Raw genomic sequence first — 23,417 nt, forward strand, 5'->3', positions numbered from 1 at the left:
ACAACACGTACAAAAAAATGAAGTTCGAAATTAAATTACTCAACTTCCCGGGATAACCGGACTGAGGAATTTTTACACATGAAACTAGAAAGTCTATATTGCATAAAACAATTGAGTTTATACAGCGGCCTTTTTTTCCCGTCATTTTGTTTTTAATCAAATAAATTTATTTTGACGTAATTTAGACGTTTTTTAAGGTCAGACAGACCTACACATAATATACGCTTATACTTCAATATTTCTTTTTCTTTGAATAATTCACAAATTAAACATAGACTCCAGAACAGGATAGACAAAATTTTTTTAAATTCATGGAGTAGTTTTTTTTGTAAAGCACTTCAAAGTGTGTTAAAAAAATTAATAAAAAACAGTATTGGTGGAATTTTAAGATAAATATTTATCTTGGTTTTTTTTTCAACTTCAAACAACTATAAAAATGGATTTATATATTTCAAAAACTATTTTTGCACTGACCTTTATATGTTCGACACAATATAAATTTACTATTGAAAATTAAAAAATAAAAAAGTCAAAAAACGAGTTTTTTCTTGTTCTGGGCACACTGTGTATTGCCCCTCAGCTTTGCCCTATACATGAACTATGAAAGTTAATTTTTTGTTAAACCTTTAGATTAGGACTTGGTCACTTATTTTGAATATTGAAATTAAATGTTTTCAAACAATTTTTATTTCAATAAGTGATTTAACCTACAAACAAATTTATACAAACAAAAAGATCATTGTTATTATGGTTATTTTTATATTTATTTTTTGTTATCCCTGAATTTGTTTAAAATTCTACTAGGTAAAATAAGTCTGTCAAATTTCCACATAAAAATCAAGAAAACGCTTGATATAATTTTAAAAGTAAACATTGCATTTTTGATAATTTATTTTGAAGTAGTGATAAAAATAATTTACCCCATACCTTAAAATCTCTTTAGGCATCAGAATGTAATACTTAAGTTTTCAATTTCATAAAAAAAGTTTTTTCAGTTCACCCTAATAAAGCGTGTACACGAAATAAATGTGAAAGAATAAGCACGTCATTTTTTTCAGTGGTTTTATTAAAATCGCTTTAATTGTTTTGTATTTTGTTTACAACGCGTTGTGTTTTCAAAAAAATTTGTTTAAATTAGTTTTAAAAATGACAAAAGAAGAAGACGTAAGAGAAAAAATTATGCACAAATATTTACAAAATCCTAATTGTAACTACAATTAGATAGCAAAATCGTTGCAAACACATCCATACACCCTTAGTAGTGTTATTCAACGTTTTTTTCAAACAAAATCGATCAAACCCAAATCTGGTGGTTGAAGAAAGGAAGGTTTTAAAGATATAAAACTAGTTAGAAAACTGGTTAACAGTTTTAAGAATAACCCAAACCATTCACTAAGGGAACGCGCAAAAATATATGAATTTTCTCATAGTTTTGTTGCAAAAGTTAGAAACAAACATGGTTTTCATTCTTTCAAAGCACATAAAGTGCCCAACCGTTCTGAAACCGTTCTGTATTATTGAAGACGATGAAACTTATATCAAGTACGATCATCAACAAATTCCTGGTGATGTTTATTATATTGCCAAATATAGAGGAAAAGCAGATAAGAAATTTAAATACACAAAACATGACAAGTTCGCTAAAAAAGCTTTGATTTGGCAAGCTATATGCAGTTGTGGCAAAAAATCAGCACCTTATATTTCTCATTCCACACTTTCTGGTCAAATATATGTTAAAGAATGTTTACAAAAACGCCTTTTACCTCTCATTAAATTACACAATAACAGACCTGTGTTCTGGCCTGATTTAGCATCAATTCATTATTGTAAACTACCTATGGAATGGTATAAAAAGAATAATGTGAAATTTGTGCCTAAAACAGAAAATCCTCGAAACTGCCAAGAATTGAGCGTTATTGAAAAGTACTGGGCTATTATTAAAAGAAAAATGAAAAAAACAAAAAAGCTTTGCAGAAACATTAAAGATATTAAAATATCATTAAAAAAATCATCAAATAGTTTTGATTCTTATTCTGTGCGCAAGCTTATGGGTACCACTAAAGCAAAGCTCGAAATTTTATTAGATTCCCACAGGAATAATTAATTTTTTTTAATGTTTGATCTTCTTATATTATTGTATTAAAATTATTACTTGGTTCGAAATAAAAATTTAGGAGTGCTTTTTTTTAGTTGTTTTTCTACTTTCACATTTATTTCGTGTACACGCATTATGTAAGTTGTATGAAAAAAACAAAACGGGAAATAATATGCTTTTTTTCATAAGAGTTATACTTTGAACATAACAATAATAACAGGTTATATTCAATGAATAATTCGTATGAAAAAAACTAAATGGTAAATAAAACAGTTCAGTTTTATACGCTTTTGTTAACATCTACTTAAGGGCGTACGCCACATTTTTTGATGTTTTTAACTTGACACTTCTAGGCCTCGTACTAACTCTAAACCTAAAAACGCTCATGTTTTTGTAAAATTAAAAACCTTTTGAGAAAACCACGGTGATTATAGCCTGGGAATAAAAAAACCCTAAAAACTTTGCACACCATACCCCCAAATATGTAGGCAATCAAATTAAACTTTTTTTTAACTATTTTTTTTTTAATTTTATTTTAATTGCATCTAATAATCTTTTAGCGTTCAAAAGCTATGTTTAAGCTTGTAAAAAACCATGTAAAGTTTCCACCCTCGCCAAAATAAGGAGGTTACTCACGTATAAAAGTTTTTGATTATTTTCATATTTATTTGTAAATTTACTAACATCCTCACTTTTCTATTATACATTTCTTCAAATTTCTTTAAAATTTTTAACATTTAAACATTGTATTACAAAAGTTTCACAATAATTGATAAAAAACTATACAATAAATAAAATTAGAATTTTTTTTTAAATTTTTTACCCTGCCAATCAAGGACATGCGCAGAAAAATAGATTTTAAAATATTTGCCAAAAACATTTTAAAATTAGAAGAATATGTAAATATGTTTTTATGTTTTAATATTTTTCAACAAAAGTACAAAGACGCAAGCATAATTTTTTAGTTTTGTCAGTTTTTAAACATTTTCTGAATCATATTCAACACCTAAAACTCAATTTTTGCAATTAAGATGTTCTTGATCGGCAACGTAGTGTTGTTCAAACAAGTAGTTAAAAATAAAACTTGTTCTTAATGAAGTAACAGTAACCGTAATAACCGTAAAAAATAAATAACTATTACAAAGTACTATTCGTAATGTATAACTGCAATATTATTAGAACTTGGTAATGCTGAACTTTGTTTAGTCGGTAATTTGTAAAACTTATATGCAAGAAATAGAAATAAAGCTGCAAGAAACTTAACAACAACAGCAATTAGAAATAAGTTTAATCTAAAGAAATAAATATAAACATAAATTAACATAAACTACGATTCGAAAATAATAGAATCAATAAAACTTAAGAAACAAATAAAAAATAAAAAAGTAACAAATTAGAATAAAGAAGCAAATAAAAAAGTAACAAATTTGATAAAAAAACAAACAAAGAAGAATAAAAAGAAGCATAGTTGTAGTTAAAAATCTTTTAACAAAGATAGCTTTTTGTTTACTCTAGACTAAAGTAACCAAAAATTTATTGTAACGTTTAAATAATAAGTGTACCTAAAATCGGTATTATCATACTCAAGGCAGTTTGCAGTTTCACCTGAGCATTCATCTATTTCCCATAACTTGCAACTTGAATCTATTAGTTTGCCAAATATAGTAGGAGCGGGAATAAATCCAAGAAATCGAACAAAAACTTGTTGAAAACCCATAGCAAATGATCCTAGATCAGCTGGTACAACTCTAAGCAAAAACATAACTAATTGTTATTGATTAACATATTTCTAATCATAAATCCTCCCAAAGTGTTGAGTTTGCTAATGCATGCAAACTTATTCTTGTTCAGTTTTTCTAAATTATATTAATGAAACTTTATTAATGAAATTTTTTTACAATTTAACGACGGATCCAGATTTTCTTGGTAAGTGGGGTTATAGTGTTGGGATTTTTTGACCAAAATCCCAGCAGATAGAGGTTCTTAAAACAATCACATAAATATATAGAAGATTAAAACTTTAAAAAAATGTTCTACTTGAAAACCCTAAATTTATTGACTAAGTACAGAAGAAGAATTTTTAGGTCTTTTCAAGACCTGAAAGTGTAAAACGTTTATATTTTCTAGTTTAGGACCAATATTGACAAAGATTTTATTAAACTCATTGAGAAATAGAATTTGATTCATATATGCTTTTTTTAAGAATGGTAAGAAAGAACTAAATCTACCTCCAATAATGCTTCACAAACACAAGCAGGTTTATCAGCAAAAAAAGATTAAGAGTATCAAAACTGAGCAGTTTCAATCAAGGTGAAAAATTAGAATTCAGTGATTTTGTTATTAACAAGTGATATTGTAATGAACACATGACATTATAAGGAAGTTCAAAACTAAATAGCTATCATTTTTATGTAACAAATGTAATAAAAAAATAAAAAAATGAAATTTATTTTAATTTAACTTATTTTAATTAAAAAAGGGTAACAGACTGGGTTTGAAGATGTCTTCAATGTGACCAAGAAAACTATAAAAACATTAGATCTACTTGAGGGTACCCAGTGGGGACGGTACGTTTTTTAGACGTTTTTTTAAGGTTTTATCGTCCAAAGAAAATAAGTGCGGTATATATAATTATTTACCAGTGGTTATGCATTTTTGCATAAACACTGGTAAATAATTACGTTATTAATTCTATTTCTGAAAATACTGGGTTATTCAGTTATTCCATATCAAGTGGTTTATGATTTAAGTGATTTTTAATGAATGTGTACTCGTTATAACAATTGTTTATAATGTGGGTTTATAATGTGTATATATTAGAGCTGTGCGAGAGTAGGTTTTTTATTTTCGATCGAGTTCGATCAAGATTACAAAAAATTCGATCGAGTTCGAGTTCGAGATTATTAAACAAACTAGTGAAAGTATACATTCATTCATTTAAAAATTTCATCATAAAAAAACCATACTTATCCTAATGCTAAAAGTCTACATATTTTTATGAAGAAAGGGAAGTTCTTCTACATGCTCTGATAGAAGACAGCAGCTTATATTCTTATGATAAATTCTCAGGTGAGTAAATAAGGCAGTTGTAGATGAAGTAGGACATGATATTTTTTGACTTCATTTTCACCAATTTTTTACAGCAACTTTTTAAATATCGAACTTTAGGTTCGAAATTCGAATTATATTCGATTAACTAAACACATTTGATTCGAGTTCGACTATTGAATAAACTCGAACTCGAACTCGAAACTTCGAGTTTCGCACACCTCTAATATATATATATATATATATATATATATATATATATATATATATATATATATATATATATATATATAGTTGTTGCGCGTGTAACGTAAGTTAAAAATGGGATTGCCCATACATATACTTATACATATATATATATATATATATATATATATATATATCTATATATATATATCTATATTACATATATATATTTATTTATATATATATATATATATATATATATATATATATATATATATATATATATACATATACTTATACATATATATAAATATATATACATACATATATAAATATATACATATACATATACATATACATTACATGGGCAATTCCATTTTTAACTTACGTTACACGCGCAACAACTTTATCAAATATTTGCATATTTAAACTGTAAATTAAATTTTTAGCTGATTTTTATGAAAGCTGTCAGTCCAAAGAACAAAACAAGCTAAAAAGTTTTGAGTCTGGCCAAAAGAGGGCGAATTTATTACCGAAAATGCCACTTAGCTTACGTTACGCAGAAAACAAGGTAAAAAAAGTGTTGCAACTTTTAGGTCGAATATTTGCGAAGCATTAATGCGGATCGTGTTAGAAATTTTTACAAGACGTTGAGAATTCAATACTAATTACAATAATAATAAAAAAAGTTATCAGAGGTGACCGGCTAAGAAAGATATACTTGTTTTCTTGACACTAGGTTTTTAACTTATGTTACATCACTTACGTTACCTTGCGATTATTTTCGTGGAATTTTTATATCTATTATTTCGTGATTTTTTAGAGTTATGTAACAAAAGAACGGCAGTTGTATTAAAACTCATTTATTCAAAGTAATTAACAAAAGTAATTTTCAATAACTGGTGACTCTCTACTGAAAGATTTTGACGCTAAAACTGCTCGAATAATTTTGAAAACACCAAAGTGGATACAATCAAAATATTTAATTTCATTTAGTTTCAAGAGCGTGAAAAAAGGTTTGTTTGCTGTTGGTTGTTTTGTGTTATTTTTTTTGGGGGGTGCTGAAATATGCGACATACTTTTAATGAGAGAGGGGTGCATGTATATCTGATCGTTTGTGACAGGAGGCAGGGGTTAAAATTGACAAATATTGGGTGACATACTTTATGGACGCCCCCTTAATTCCATTTCCAAACCATTTGTTGTAGGAAAACAAAAATATAATGTGAATAAAAATATAACTTAAAACAAAAATGGTTACATCCTTTTAATTGTTTTAAATATTAAATACGGTGAAGTTTTTTCCGCTATGATCTGGCTCTTACCGGCATAAAAGTAGTGGGATTTATAGATATCTTTCACTTTTTTGGCTTGCTGGATAATTTGAGATAGTTTGAGTACACAATTGCGCACTGACTTTTCTTCCTCTGACAAATATAGAACTTTGACATTTATGTCTTGAATAGCATTCATAAAATCATTAGCTGATTGGATTTCAATTTTTCCAGACTTTACTCTGTTGGTTGCCAAACGCTTTACAGTAGCCCCAACGCCATCGACAACTCCTTTGCCGTGCATTGCTGCAAAAAAATGCCAAAATATTATTCTGTTAAATTTCTTTTCAAAGTGCATTATTGCGCTCATCACGACTTTATTTTTAAACTACGATGTAGCATTGTCGCTAAAAATGTGAATTTCTTGGGTATTAAATGAATAAACTCCAATAACTTATCCAAATTTGCAATTAAGGAGGTCTTTGTGTGATCCAGAGAGTCAGATGCAATGGTGAAAGTTTTAATATTTTTTTGCCAGATAGCTGCAGTTAAAAGAGAAATTTGATTTTGGCCACAGTGTGCTGCTTGAGGCTCATTCGGACTAAAACACTTAAAATTTTCTGCATAGTCAACCTGAATAGTAGCAACATTCAATGATGGATTCATGGATTTAGTAATGCTCAGTTTAAAACATTTAGATTAATTACCCTTGATATTGGCATGAGTTGTGAGTTTTTCTCTCATACTCATAATGTGAGCAATCAATTCTTTACCACTTCCAAACTTTTTAACTTTTTTGATTACAGCGTAACGCTTTTCATTTGGTTTCTGCCATTGGTACCAACTTGTTTCAAAATTAAGGGGTTCAATGGTGGCCAGGAATTGCTGGAAAAACTTTAGATCTTTGCATTTGTTGCATTTGTTGTAGAAACAATCATTTAATGAGTCCTTACAAACAAAATTTTGAGACATATCTTTCCCAATTTTAATGTTAGACAACAGTAAACGATCAACTTTCACCAAGGAATCCAAAGCAAATCGCATATTTTCGTAACTACTTCAGTTAAAGCTGGATTATTCACGCTATTTAATGGAAGAGCAGTTTCTTTGTTGAATAATCCATTCAGCAATGTGGCTAGGACTTTGTAACGTTGTGCGGGGGATCTTTGGGCAATGATTTCTGGACTTTTTTGAGCAATTTATTTTTTGTTTGAACACTCATAATGGTAGAAAAATTAACTGTTTTTGCAGAATCTTTCTTTTTGATTCGATACTTTCGGACTCTTTCCTTTATTTTTTCTATTTCTTTCTTTTTTTTTTCCGGATTTTGTTTTATTCGTTGACGATGAGCTTTTTTTCCGAACGGAAAAAATATATGAATGCTGATAGGCATTCATATATTTTTTCCGTTCGGAATCACGCTGGCGATAAGCAGCTTGTTAAGTTTTAACTCTCTGTTTAGAACTTTAGGCCAAAGTTTTGCTTGAATAACTTTTAATTAATCAAAACTTATTGACGTATAAAGAATAAAAAAAAAACCTTTAAGGAATGTAGAAGGAATGCGATGTAAAATAGTTTTCGTCTTTATAAACAACCGGACCTTTGAATTTTTTTTTGATTTTTTTAAACCCCTTGGGAGTTGCGATGAAAAACGTTTTTTTATGTTAAAAAACTTTACGAATAAAGCGCTTAAACTTTTGTAAATAAATGTAGTTTTAATTTACGTTACACAAATTCAAAATTAAAATGTGCCTTAACTAAGCATCGTTATTCAAAAATCTTAATGTATAAATATAAGATTTAATATTCTTTCACATATAATATTACAAAATTTAAGTTTTCAAGTTAAATTTTAGAAAAAACAAAACTTGGTCATGTTTTTGTTAACTTACGTTACATGAAAATTGCAAAAGTTATTTTATTATTTTTTTGAAATATATTTATTTTTTAAAGAAAAAAATCTGACCAACAAGAAATTGATCATCTTAGCTCCATTATCACTTTAAAATATTTCGGAATATACAAATAAAATCATGGGTAAAATAACATTTTACAGTGGTACTTTTTTAACATGCATCAATGAGAAAAACCGTAACTTTCGGAACCATAAAAATGACTTAAATACATTTATTTTAGAACTAAAGGTATATTTTAAATAAACTTTCATGAGTCTACATCAATATTCATTTGTTAAAAACTGACAAAAAAGAGTTTAAAATTTGACTACTTTTTCAGTTTCCGCCGTGGAATTGCCCATATTATGTAGCCATTATATTAGCAATTGGGTGGCTCCAGATGTTACTTGGTTAAAGTTTCAAATGAAAAAAGTTCATTTAGACATGGCTATAAAAGATATTTGTAACATTTGCATAAATATAGATATTCTAGTATTCTAGTATGCATAGTATTGTATAGTATAGTATCACTTCTAGTATTGAAATACAAAAAGCTGGTAATTTTCTGTTTAATTTTATCTATGTTCCTTTTATTATTGTTTTTTTGTTATTTATATACATCTAGTTAAAGTTGTTATAACAAATTATATATCAAATGTTGTTAATCTTGTGGTAAAAGTGGTAGAAAAATTAAACTGGGACTTATTGGGTTTAAGTAATACCATATAAACAGTCATTATGCTTAATGATTATATATTATTCATTAAAAATATTGTTGTTATTGTTTATTATTTCAGAATATGAAAGTTTTAAAACCGAGTTTCACCAAGAACCAAGCATTTGAGTTTGAGACTTGTAATAACTAAAAAGATTAGTACGTTCAAAACATAACCCTATTGCACAAATATATAAAAGAATTAATAAAATAAGCCATGTTATGAAGTTTTCTCAAAAAAACAATTAAATATAAAAATAATGTAAATATAAGATTAGGTTTGGAATTTATGAGTATACTATGTTTACTTTATTTCAGTTTCAAATATTTTATTATTTTTAACCTTTAAAAAGCAAATTTAAGTACAAATGTATTTATTTAAATTTTCCGGCTTTCTTTAGAGGTTGGTTAGTGGTTTAATGGTTATTACCGTTTTGCTCTTAATGTCTTAATGCACCCAATATAACTGATTGCAATATGTTTTAAAAAGTATTTATAATACGTCAAATAGATGATAATCTAAATATGAACTTAGTTTGGGTTTTTCTTCTTTGTAGGTGCACTGGCAACTATTTTTTCTATTTAAAAACTATATTTCGTTCAAATATAACGATTTGACAGTATCAAATCATCTATTTTCAACCCATTATTTCTTATTTACTTTTATTGCATTTCATATCGAGTAGTAAAATAGTAAATAATGGGTTGAAAATGGTTTAATACTGTTAAACTGTTACATATGGGCGGAAAAAGCTCCCAAATTAAACGCATCTAATACACGTCCAAAAACCGTTTTTTGAACGTTTATTAAAACCGCCCCATCACCATTTCCTTTAGACTAAGACAGCACCTAAATTAGATGTTTCTAATACACGTCTAAAAAACGTTTTCTAAACGTTACCGTGCCCACTGAGTAGCTAAAAATTAAAGGGTAAAATTTGAAATAAAATTAAGGGTAAAAATTGAGAGAAGCTAAAAAAAAGGTAAAAAGTTTTTTGAAAGAGAATAGTGCTCTCTTCTGTATTCATAAAAAAAAAACATTTGGTTTAATTAAAAGTTATAGAAATAGAGATGGCGAGAATAAGATGGAAGACTTAAAATTCTTGAGTCATTGTCTGAAAAGGAAAATAGTTAAATTTGAAAACATGGACAACAGATTTTGTTAAAATGCTCACAAGGCACAGGAAAAATAATAAAAATCTCAAAAAAGATCCAAAGGCATGAAGATAAATGTTACAGATGGAGACAGTCGAACTGAATGCGGCGAGCTTTATATACCTCCAGCAACAATGACGTTTGACGTTTAAATTTTTAAACATTTTTTTTCAACTTTTATTTTAGGTGCCATAAGAAGTCCTAACGGTCTTGTCACAGAGCACCGCGGAAGTGCATTTAACCAGGAAGTTCACGCCTCCTTCCTTACCGTGACGCGAAAATTGTCCAGAGCTCGTTTCGAACCTGGATCTCCTGCTTATAAAGCAAGCGCTCTAACCACTGCGCCACGGCCGCACTAAACATCAAAGTTTGCGTTTAGTTAAGTATGGAAGGCATTCTTCACAACTGGACTCCAACTGGTTTTGGACTGGGAAACTTCCATATTTTTACAAGATTTAATGCCTTTTTTTTTCAAAGCAGATGTTCCTTCTTGGAAATCTCTATCAATAAAAACAAAAGGTTAGACTGGTTTTGACAAAGTTTTCAAATTTTGACGTATGAATAATTTAAATCTGATTTCAGACTACTTTTTAACCAGATCTCTCAACTGTGGCATATCATAAAAAAATAACTTATTTAACATGTTGGTTTTAACTTCAGTTTTCAGTTCCTTATCAGCAAGAGCAAAAATTACTTGTTGAAGGGACAATTGCCAAGTGTGATGCATGAAACTCTGGTAAACAACTATTCTTACGGCTACAAATTTTTAAAACTCGTTTATTGTCATAGCTGAAAGGCAATATTGAAATGTCATTAAATCACTTAAAGGTGCTTGAAAAGTATAAGGGCTAAGTAAAAAGGAAAAAAAAATTTAAAAAAATTTTCAGAATAAAGAATCTATAAAAAATCAATGTAGTTGGTTGCAGCCTTCAGATGATTTAATGTTTTTTAATTAAAAATTTTGGAACTAGCAGGGTTGTACAATTGAGTCATTTAAATAACCAATAAAATAAGTCAATACTATCAGTCATAAACCTTGCTTCATGATGAGCTCCTGGCTATTCAAATTAAAAGAGAGTATGATAGTTGTGACACAGAACTTATAATAATATAAGAAATGATGAACTGGGATACAGAAGCCTTAAGTATTCCAGGCAATTTTAAACAGTAATGAGTCTGGTTTAAAGGCAACTTGAGACCATTCAAAGTATTCGATTCGTTTAAGTTTTTCTACATCTTCATAAATCTGTTGCCATAATTTTTGGAGAATTACACAAAGCTTCTTAATAGGACTACTTTTTGGACCAAAATTAGTTTTTATCACATGAGCCATGTGCTTTTCATAGATTTGATGTCTGCACGTTTACCAAAGAGCTGGTCTTCCTAGGACATAAGAAATAATAACGCTTACTGCACCTTTATTTTTTCTTGTTTTACAAGATGTTGTGTTAGAACAATTCAAAGAATCTGATAAGACATTTTGAAGTATTCAAGGATTGTTTAGATGGTAATGAATTGATCACTTTCCTTGGAGCTGAATGCCAAGAATTCAGTCTTGCGAACCAGACTCTAGCGATGATGTGTAAATCGTAACTCTATCATAATTTTGAGATTTTCCTTTTTCCCAATTGTATATTTTCAATATCAGATAATATATATATAGTGATAATATTCATGATCAAAGTTTATTTGAATCGATAACTAATTCAATACCCGTGATAGTATATTCAAACAAAAAACACATTTCCCCGCTTAAGTATGCGTGGCGACATTTTTTCTATAAGAATAATTAATAAATGGAACTCTTTTCCTTACAACGTCGAAAAACAACCTTCGATAAAAAGTATTTAAGATTTTTAGAAGTATTTAATATGTGGAAAGAAAAACTACGTATGCTCGAGTGATTACTTTTCCTTTTGCTACCCGATTCCATAAATAAACGGATAAGTGGAAACTTCCCTTTACGTCTAACTGATTACTCTTTTGAAAAAACCAATCGGCTTTTAAATGTGATTTAAGACTCAGAACTATGACCTTTATCGCAAAGATGTTGGAATGCGTAGTTCATAAATGGTTGTTACGCTCCGTTACGTCTCAATTGGTTACACCTTTAAAAGCTACTATCTCCTACTTTTATTCACGTTACGTCTTAACTGATTACTGTTTTGAAAACCAATTGGTTTTTAAATGTGATCCTCAGAATATGACCTTTATTGCAAAAATATTGGCATGCATGGTTCTTAAATAAATAAATATAAAAATAAAAAATAGCCATTATTTTTTCCAAATTGCTTTTGTTACTCAATCTAAATCTTTAATTTCATTTTAGGTTTAATATCTACCGTTTAAAATGGACCTAATGCTAAATTTGAGATCTTGTATTATATTTTGGGATATTTGGAATGAAATTGATTTTATTTTTGAGTCCGAAAGAATTGAGAGCGACATTATAAAATGGTGCTGCTTTATCAAAATATTTTTTGCGAGAAGGTATAATACCGATGTGATTAAAAATCATTTTTGGTATCGATTTAATGATGTTTGGTGGATAACTGAAATTGATGTTAATATATAAAAAATCACCTCATAATTTCTCCTTTGTTCATAGTTATCTGAATTACGCAAACATTGCTTGGTGTAGCACAAATCAAAACAAAATTAAAAAACTTTTTAATAAACAAAAACATGCAATGAGAATAATATCTAATGTAGGCCGTTTTACTCATTCCAAAGAACTATTTATAAAGCTGAATATACTCAATGTCTACCAAATAAATATTTTTCATCTTTTAATTTTCATGTATAAAGTTAATAAAAGAACAACACTAAACATTTTTAATTCGTTATTCAAAATAAATAAACATAGATACTTAACCAAAAACTCAAACAACACCTATATTCAGCCCACAACTGAGTTTTCATTATCCATTAGAGGACCAAAAGTATGGAATAAAATCCTATCTAATAAACTTAAAACTCTTGAAACTCTTGACGAATTTAATGTAAAATTGAAGCAAATGCTCCTAGTTAGTGATGGATTGCTTAACTTTTTTGGGTGACACAGATAAGTTTTTTCGATTTAGTTTAAAGTTTATCTTTGTCAACCCTTTTATGGATTTGGTTGAAGCATGCTTAAATACATGCTTAAATATATATTAATTGGAAAGGTTCAATTTCTTCTCAATTCTGTGTTTTATTAATAATTCTAGTATTTAATCTTAATTAATTAAAAAAAAAAAAAAAAAAGTTGTTAAAAACCTTTTTTTTTATTTTATTGCAAGTTTTACTTGGTGCAAATTTATATTAATCTTTATATACTTATTTATTTAATATTTATTTCTAAGAATTTGTTATTTTACTTTTTATTGATTATTTTCTTACTTTAAAAGAAATTAAAAAAAAAAAAAAAAAAAATTCTTTATGACCCTGTAACTTTTTGTTTTTGTTTTATCTTTTTAAAAATAAAGTCTTATTTTATATATATTGGTAACATTTACATACTCTATACGAAATTTTTTTTTTTTTACGGAATCAATCTCGGGACTTGGCGATAAGACAAATTGTGTCTTCTTCTTGCGCCGGCCATCTGTATATTGGAAATATTGGTTGTATTTATATTTTTTATACGGCAAAAAATGGAGAGAAAAAAAATAAATAAAAAAAATAATGATAAAAGATTATCTTCAAGTTTTCTATAAAGTTGAAAAGAGTTCTCAGAAAGGTTATACTGATATCAAGAAAATTTACAGTTTTTAAATATAGTCTGATAGTAGTGTTAAGATCAAAATTTTGATTTGTTTCTATTTTTTCCGATTGAGGACCGCTGATATTATAGAAGCAGCAAATACCATCATCTCAATATTGACCTGTAATATTAAGTCCATATTCTTTCGCAATAGTATATAAGGTAAAGTGGCTAACTATTTCGCTTTTTGTGTTTGGTCTGCTAAATTTTTTATCCACAAATTATTTTATGAAAAAGTAAAGATTTAGAGTAAATAAATTTAATCAATTTAATTGGAAATTTAGTTAATTGTTTTGCATGGCTTAAAGAATCTTGAAAAAGTTGTTTAAAAATTAAAAGGTAAAACTCGTCAATATCGTATTGAATGAAAGTATATTTAATTCTTTCAGGTATGGATTTGAACCATATTTATGACGTCATTTGTGTTATGGCATTTATTTATTTTTTTTAATTTTATTTAAGTGCCCCAAGAAGTTCTTACGGTCTTATCACAGAGCACCACGGATGAGCATTTAATTGGAAATTCACGCCTCCTTCCTAACCGATGTCGCAAAACTTGCCCAGAGGTGGGGTTTGAACCACTTATCATGGCTAGACGCTCTAGTCTGTCATCTATATATAAACATTTTAGTACCTGTGTTAATGCTTTTATATTGTGTAATGTCAGATATTTTATTTGTTTTATCAATGTTTTCAGTATTTGAAACAATGCTTATGAAACAATGCAGCTTATGAAACAATAATTTATCAAGCTTGTACAGGTTTCTTGATTTATCAGTGAATCACCAATACGGGTGACAGGAATAATGTCGAAAAATGAACTTCAGAATAATGTCGAATATATTCAAAAAAAGGCTTAATGTTGCAGAAAAAAAAAGGAATAGTGTCGCAAAAGGTTTTGAGAAATAGTGTCGAAAATACAATAAAGGGATAATGTCGTAAATGAATTTATTGAATAGTGTCAAAAACAAAAAAAAAGAATAGTGTCGCAAATAGTAAAAACGGAATAGTGTCGCAAACAGGTAATTTCAGCAATTGCTTACTCTTTTTGCTTATCTTTATAGCATATGGCTTTTACAGAAAAAAAAAAAAAAGAATAATGAAAGAAAAGATTGCTACCAAAGCCTTAACCCTCAATCGATATAGCGGCACTCCTTTGCGGCAGCAGGCTAGAAGATAATTGGTGTAAGTACTGGAGCCCCCGGCAGCAGGCTATTTCAGTATGACATCAGTCATGTTATCTAAACACTCATTTGTATTTATTTTTTTATTTTTGTTGCTATTCATTAACCTCTTTTAGAAAATTGTTTCTTTTTTCACTATATATTAAATTCATTTACAACACTACTCCTTTTTTTTTTGTTTTCAACACTACACCGTTTATACCATTTGCGACACTACTTTGTTTTTTTTTCTTTCGACACTATTCATTAAACTCCTTTGCGACATTATTCCTTTTTTTATTTTCGACACTATTCATTAAAGTCATTTGCGACATTATTCCTTACTCTGTTATTCGACAATCAGTAATGCGACAATTTGTAACACTATTCCTTTTTTACATTTTCAACAATCAAATTTGCGACAATAAAATTTTGCGCCAATCAAAATTTTCCGCCACACCGACAAATACATCTCGTAAAGGTTTTATTTTTGCAATGTTATTTTGCAACTGTTTTTGAAAACTGTTTTAAATTATAGTAAATGATATGTTCTTAATTAGCTTAAGCAAATCGTTTTCAAAACTTACTAAATCACGGTGTTGCCCAGTGGGCATGCGTCGTCTGGGGGACGTCTGTCGGACGAACGTCTTCCAACACATGCCAACTGGGTGCGGTGGAGACTTTCTTGGTTTGAGATCAAAATGTCAAGCAGACTCTTGCATATCGCTGTCTGAAACATGTTACCTTGCTTAATTTTACCTTGTTTAATTCATTTGAAATTACTTTTTGTTCAAATGAAGATTTTGTTAAAATAAAGTTTCATATTTATCAGTCTAACGTGTTTTATGTTTTATGCTTTATATATATGGAAAAATTACTTTACCCATCTTTAAAGATCTTACTTTGTAAAACCAATAAATAATTATATATATATATATATATATATATATATATATATATATATATATATATATATATATACATATATATATGTATATATGTATATATATATATATATATATATATATATATATATATATATATATATATATATATATATATATATATATATATATATATATATAAATGTTAATCAGTTTTGTCTTACATTTCGTGCATCTTTATAATTGTTTTTCTCAACTTTTATATTTATGATATTTTTCTAATCTTGAAATAAAAACTAAAAAACTTCATTCTCTCATTGGATGATGTAATCAGGTACTTTTAATAGTAACTATGTTTTTTTTTTATGTTAAAAACTTCCTTGCAAATTGTAAAATACATGTATACAACGTTGCATTACATCAGCTTATCTGTTATTGAAAGTTATTACACTTCGAAAAGGTTCTGATGATGAAATCAACACAACCTTTTTTAAAAAAATTCTTGTTTATAATTTCTAAAGTAATCAACCTACTATAAAAAAGCATTGAGCAGTAAAGTTAAAAAAATTCAAAATGTTCAAAAATTCCAGTAAAATCCAATATAATTGAATTAAATTAGAAGAAACTGTTTAAAAAAAAAAACTTACCTAAATGTAGCGTTTAATACAGGAACATTGTTCAAGAAGGTAAATATCATAAGAAAAAATGCGCACACAGCAAACAGAGGAAATAGCTTACAGCTTGGTGTGCATCTACTTTCAATAACTTTTGTGACGTTAGGTGGCAAGCAGGTACAGTTGTGGTACATCTATACAAATTATCAACTAATTGCATGCATTAAAAAAACACACTTTAAAAGTAGAATCAATAAAATAAACAAAGCAAGGAAACAACATACTCCATCTAAAAAATTTATTTTAGAGCATCCAGCATAACACGGTGAATAAAAAGTCTGCTGATCTTCAACTGAACAAACAGGCTTGTATTTTTTATTACAATTACAATCTATATTGCATTGATTTTCCAATGAGACTGAAACCATACTAAACACCAAAGAATAATAATGAATATAATTTTCCAAGATTCTTTTTAAAATCAGAAGTTTTCAAATTTTATATTTTTGTACTTTATACAATTTGTATAAATATATATACATTACTAAACGAAAACCAGGAACGTAAGACATATGGTATCTTTTCATTTTTATACATCATACATACATACACACATACATACATGCATACATACATACATACATACATACATACATACATACATACATACATACATACATACATACATACATACATACATACATACATACATACATACATACATACATACATACATACATACATACATACATACATACATACATACATACATACATACATACATACATACATACATACATACATACATACATACATACATACATACATACATACATACATACATACATACATACATACATATATACATTCATACATACATAAGCTTCACAATTGGCAAATCAACAGTCTATTATCAATTTGAACAAAATTCTCACACAATAGATAGCAAAAAGCATGTCACTACTGTTCTTGTAAAACTCATCATGGCATCATCATTGAGACAGGCAATGATCCTCCTAAAAATCATCCAATAGATACACGAATTTTTTGCTTCGTTTGAGAATTTGAAGAAATTGCCTGCATTCTTGAGACCAACAGAAGTTGTCTTAGTGATTCACGATGATAAAGTATTCTTTACTCTCTCTTGATCATTCATATGGAATATAAAGAAAGATTACCTAAATACATTTTTGTCATCTTACTCCATCAGTCATTGCTCGACTGAAAAGTGATAAAGATAGATTTGGAACTAGAAAATTAATGAGCCACTCAGGAAAATTAATACAAGAAAATTAATGAAAATTAAATAACACAAGAAAATTAATGAGCCACTCACTACTTATAGCATAGGAAGGATCTTACATAATATTCTGTTTTAAACCCGGCTACCGTTGATTTTATTATTAAGTATAGGCTATACTTAATTAAGATCAACGGTAGCCTGCTTTAATACCAAAACAAAGATGTTTATAAATAAACCTGTTATGTATTTAAAGTATTTATTATAATGCTTTTTTCAGCGACTAGCAATTTGTGAATGCCAATCTGATGTTCTTGGAGAACTGTTTAAAAATTTTTTAACTAAATTTTTATGAAGTGTTTACCACTTATACTAAAATAAATGAAATAAGCTTTACGATTTTCAAAAAAAAGTACATATTTTTAGTATTTTGACAGACAACCTTTTTTTTGTGGTTATTTTAAGAGTGCTTTTTGGTTACTCAGGAAACCGCATGCATTTTAATTAATTTTTAAAAAACGTAATGCATCGCTAAAAAGGCTGCCGACGGGTACCCGGGTACACGCCTGTTGGTTACAGCCCGGGTAGCATTTTCAAATGACGGGTAACCGTCGTTTTATAAGTTTAAAATTCATTTCATTCTATTTTTATTTCATATTTTCATTCATTTTTGTACTTTAAAACCAATAATCAAAATATAACAGTTTAACAATATTAGACTGGTGCGTGAAAAAAGATCTTGTTAAATGTTGAAGATCTTATGAAAGAAGATCTCGATGATCTTGTTGAAGAAGATCTCGAAGATCTTGTTGAAGAAGATCTCGAAGATCTTGTTGAAGAAGATCTCGAAGATCTTGTTGAAGAAAATTTTGTTGAAGAAGATCTCGAAGATCTTGTTAAAGAAGATCTCGAAGATCTTGTTGAAGAAGATCTTGAAGATCTTGTTAAAGAAGATCTTGAAGATCTTGTTGAAGAAGATCTTGAAGATCTTGTTGAAGAAGATCTTGAAGATCTTATTGAAGAAGCTCTTGTAGATCAAGATGAAAATTTTTAACAACTTTATAATATAACTTTTTTATTATAACATTTAATATAACTTGTGGAAAGTTTATTTATAACATTTAATATAACTTGTGGAATAATTTTTTATAACATTTAATATAACTTGTGGAAAGTTTATTTATAACATTTAATATAACTTGTAAAATGTTTTTTATAACATTTAATATAACTTGTGGACTGTTTTGAACGGTAAACTTTATTCAATTCACCGCTCGAAACAGCAAGACATATTTTTTAATGATGTTTTAGGTAACACGGATGCACTTTCATGTTTTGAGTTTTACTAATACAATATATATATGCACGGATGCTTTTTTATTTTGATAACATAAATAATAATTACTACTTTTAAATTTAATTTTTAAATTATTTATATAAGATTTAAAAATAATGCTCTTTGCACCACAACCTGGGATAGTTTAATTTTAATAATTATCTATAATATTATATATAAAAAATAACGATCAACAACTAACAATCAAAAAGTTTTTTCTATTTTTACCTGTTGTAATATGGAATTTCAACACCCACTACTTCACGCCCGTTGCAGCCAATAAAAACGGTGGCTGTAAGTGCGGTTGCAACTAATGCAATAACAGCAGAATATTTTAAGGTTGATTGACAGCTCCAACTGTAACGTTTGCTTAGGTATCCTCCAAAAATAATTCCGCCAGCAGCTCCTGTTTTAAATATACTTAATATTAACTCTCCAAAGTTAAACACAACTGTTTCTACTTACGCTAGAATAATTCACTTTCGGGTTTGATATAATTTTTTCTAAGTTAAGCTAAAAATTCTCAATAACGAAACTGTATATAAAATATTAAATATCATGAAGGGCGTTAAAACTTTCATTGGATATCATTAAGGGCGTTTCAAATTTTAAAACACTACTTTGATGAAACTAAGAAAAGTAATTTTGTTTAATTAATGTAGCTATCAATTTTTTAAATTTTCATACTTTATAAAATTATTTACATTGTCGGCATCGAAACAGAGCTAAATAACGTTTTGTTAAAATGAGCTCTAAATTTTGAATATTTATTATATATTTATTATATATATATTTATTAGTCTGGTTTTATGCAAGTTTCTTTTTTATTATTATCAAAACGATAGTTGCAATAGTAAAGCTATATTGTTCATAAAAAGTTAAGAAAACTATTTATATGAAGTCTAATTAAAACAAACACACACACACATACACAAATAGATCTGTATCTTCATTTCTTTAAAAAAATATATAATCAAAAAAATGTATTGCTTAATGTTAACTATTAACTTAAAATAAGAAATTGTTTTTACACAACCTAGAAGATTAAGAAAAGCTCCGCAAAAACCATCAATTTTTTTTAGTAGCAATAAGGTTTCTGATGTTTACTGAAGGGGAGAGTAGGTATTTGCGAACACTTAATGCATACAGACATACTATATCCTGTCAAATCTAGACAATATTTCGTCTGGCTTTAACGCGCTAAGTTTGGGAAGTCAGACGAGAAAACTTTGGTTATAAAAACGTGTAGAAGAATATTTTTTAAGCATCTTTAATGATACTAAATTGCTTTTGTAAAAAGTTAAATAAAATATATGAACAAAAAGAAATTTAATTTATCTCTTACTCTAAAACATTTTTTTTTTAATTATAACGCTGCTGTAACAACCTAATTTGAACTAAACTTAACTTTTCTAAAAAAGGTAGAAAATAAACCATAAAACCCCCTGAAAAAACTAAAACTTCGTAATATTCCATTGTTTTTTCTAACATCAGTGTAAAGCCGCAGGAACATATTTGTTCCGGTAGATTGTAAAATGCATTAACGCAAAAACCAAAGTTTTCTCGTCTAACTTCCCAAAGTTCACGGGAAAAAAAGTCAGACGAAATATCGAGTACTGTCGAACCATGCTATTATACTAATATCGTCTATGATACTGTCATACATTTGTCATCAAATGGTATCAATGCCTTCAGTTGAATGTATGTTTAGACCCATTTATTTAGAGGTTGACTACCGTGACAACCTCTTAATAGATGCTGTTTAGAGGTTGTTACGGTAACGATAATCATACAAAAATATGATAATCATACAAAAGTTATAAGTTTTATTTAAAACATTTTATAAAACTATTGAGCTTAGAGCACGCACAAAACCAAACTCCAAACGTCCTATGGATGCACTATTGTTATATCTGAATAACTTTATAAAATTTTTTGGATATACCTAGTAAACTGTTTTCACTTAATTCTTTAAGCATTTAAAAAAACACGCACAAAAGTGGTTAATATTGAGGTATTTGGAACTATTGCATTGACGATGAAGTTAATGATTTTTACATTAAAAATAACAGTGCACTAATGATCACAATGTTGTAAAGAATGTTAATATAAAAATTTCTAATTTTATTAAAAACTTATCATACTGAAAGCCGGAAAAAATTGCTAATTTTTTTTATTACTAGATTAAAAATTTCTTATTTTGTAAATATAACAACATTTATTTAATTTTTAGATATGATTACTGCTACTGTTAAAAAAAGACTAATTAAAGTTAGCGAAACGAAGGTTCGAAAAAAAATTTAGAATAAATAAAATTTTGTTAAATCTAATTTTCTGCAACTTAATTTTTTTTTGGTCATCAAGGTCCTCGAAAAAGGCCCAACGGTCTTGTCAAAGAGCACTGCTGAAGAGCATTTAACTAGAGAGTTCACGCAGCCTTCGCATATATGAACAATGCATTAACCAGATATAAGCAAGTAACTAGATTTTATTCCAAAGGTAATTTAGTCCTCTCTATATCCAACCTCAAAAAGACTTAAAATATATACCGTTTATAAAAAACAAGCATAAAGCAGGACCAGATTTACCCTAAAATTAAGTAAGCTTCCGTCTAGAGCATCACAATTATCAGGGGTCTCAAGAAAATTTAAAAGTATTTTGTTAAAAAGAAAATTTAATTTATAAAAGCAATCTTAGAAGCTTTAAATTTTTAAAAACTCAAATTCAGAAAAAGACCATTATCTAAAAAAAGACCATTATCTATAAAATACCGCCAAAAATGATTGGAGGAACTTTTAGTGATTATTATTCATGGGATATAATCACTAAAAGTTCCTCCAATCATCAACATTTATTCAAAAATTTTGGCGATATTTTATACGGAATAATTCATATTATGAGTTAAAATTCAATTTGCACAACTGATTGCGCTCAACTGCGGTAACATACTTTCTCAATTAAGCCTATTTAAGTGTGGTTAAAAATACTATAATTATTTAATATAATTACTTAATAATAATTTAAAAGCTTAGCAGCCATTAAATTATAGATTTCCGTAAAATATCCAGTGGTGCGCACATCCAGTGGTGGTGCGCACATCCAGTGGTGCGCACATGATTCAAACCAGCCCTGATCCTTTGAGAAGAGATGACAAAAATTGTGCTCCTTCTTGTCGTGATTGATCATTAGATCTGATAAGACCGAGGCACAGCTCTTTTCAGCAAATTCAAAAGTCTGTTTCTTCAACAGAAGATTCACTGTCCTGCTTTAAATATAATTTGCAATGAAGATAATTAGTTCCTTAAGCCTTCTTATATTCATATTGTATTTTGCTATGGAGTGAATATTAAAAATGAACTTGAATACCTAGAGAGTCTAAATGAGTTCTGTAATGATCGTGAGGGAAAATTAATCCCACCTCCAAATCTTGCTTTTCTTTGATCTCATTCCATACTTCATAGACATCCTTTTGACAACTGCCTTTTGTCTTTGTCGGATGAGCGTTGTTATAAAATTGTAACGATCGCTATTCAACTAATTCCATTTGGAAAATTTGGAAAGTTATTTTTACTTTGAACAATTATTAATGGTTGCTACACAAGCAAATTCCTTTAGACAAACTTTTGTAATAGCTTGTCTCTTTAGACAAGCTCAATTGCAAAAAAGAACATCACAAAGCATAAGGAGATCTATAAATGTTGTAAAAGTCACATCTTTTTTGTACTAGAAATACTTAACTGTCATAATATAAAAAAAATCAAATTTTGTTGTAGATAATCTGTATTATCTTTCCATTTCAGCAAAGAAATGTGAAACTTTTGATTTCAATTCATGAGTTTTGATTTGGTAATGTATTGTGGGACCAGAAAAATTATTATGTTGCTTCTTGTCTACATATTGAACCAGTGAAGCAATCGAGAGTAGTTGATGGCAGCAAACATAGAGAAAAATTTTTTTTTTAAATAAATGACAATGAAATTAGAGTATACAAGAACTTTTTTTAAATAGTATTTGTATTGACCATAAAAATTTTTTTTTTCCATTCTCCGGAAACAACACATGTATCA

General features: G+C 28.2%; 1 protein-coding gene across 2 annotated transcripts in view; it reads right to left on the minus strand.

The window, feature by feature from the left end:
• Positions 1-2,740: 2,740 nt before the first annotated feature.
• The window catches only part of LOC100197310 (solute carrier organic anion transporter family member 4C1), a 35,981-nt gene continuing 15,304 nt past the window's right edge, over positions 2,741-23,417 (minus strand). Inside the window, exons 4-8 of one of the 2 annotated variants that reach the window (XM_065796231.1) lie at positions 19,579-19,756; positions 17,059-17,203; positions 16,808-16,968; positions 3,658-3,843; positions 2,741-3,387 (exon numbers count right to left, since the gene is read on the minus strand). In XM_065796231.1, the coding sequence (XP_065652303.1) occupies positions 3,243-3,387; positions 3,658-3,843; positions 16,808-16,968; positions 17,059-17,203; positions 19,579-19,756 (815 nt within the window). In that variant the 3' untranslated portion in view covers positions 2,741-3,242. The remainder of the gene's footprint in view (positions 3,388-3,657; positions 3,844-16,807; positions 16,969-17,058; positions 17,204-19,578; positions 19,757-23,417) is intronic. The other variant, XM_065796232.1, reaches the window with a different exon arrangement.

Source organism: Hydra vulgaris, chromosome 04 (genome assembly GCF_038396675.1).
Source record: "Hydra vulgaris chromosome 04, alternate assembly HydraT2T_AEP".
Lineage (NCBI taxonomy): Eukaryota > Metazoa > Cnidaria > Hydrozoa > Anthoathecata > Hydridae > Hydra > Hydra vulgaris.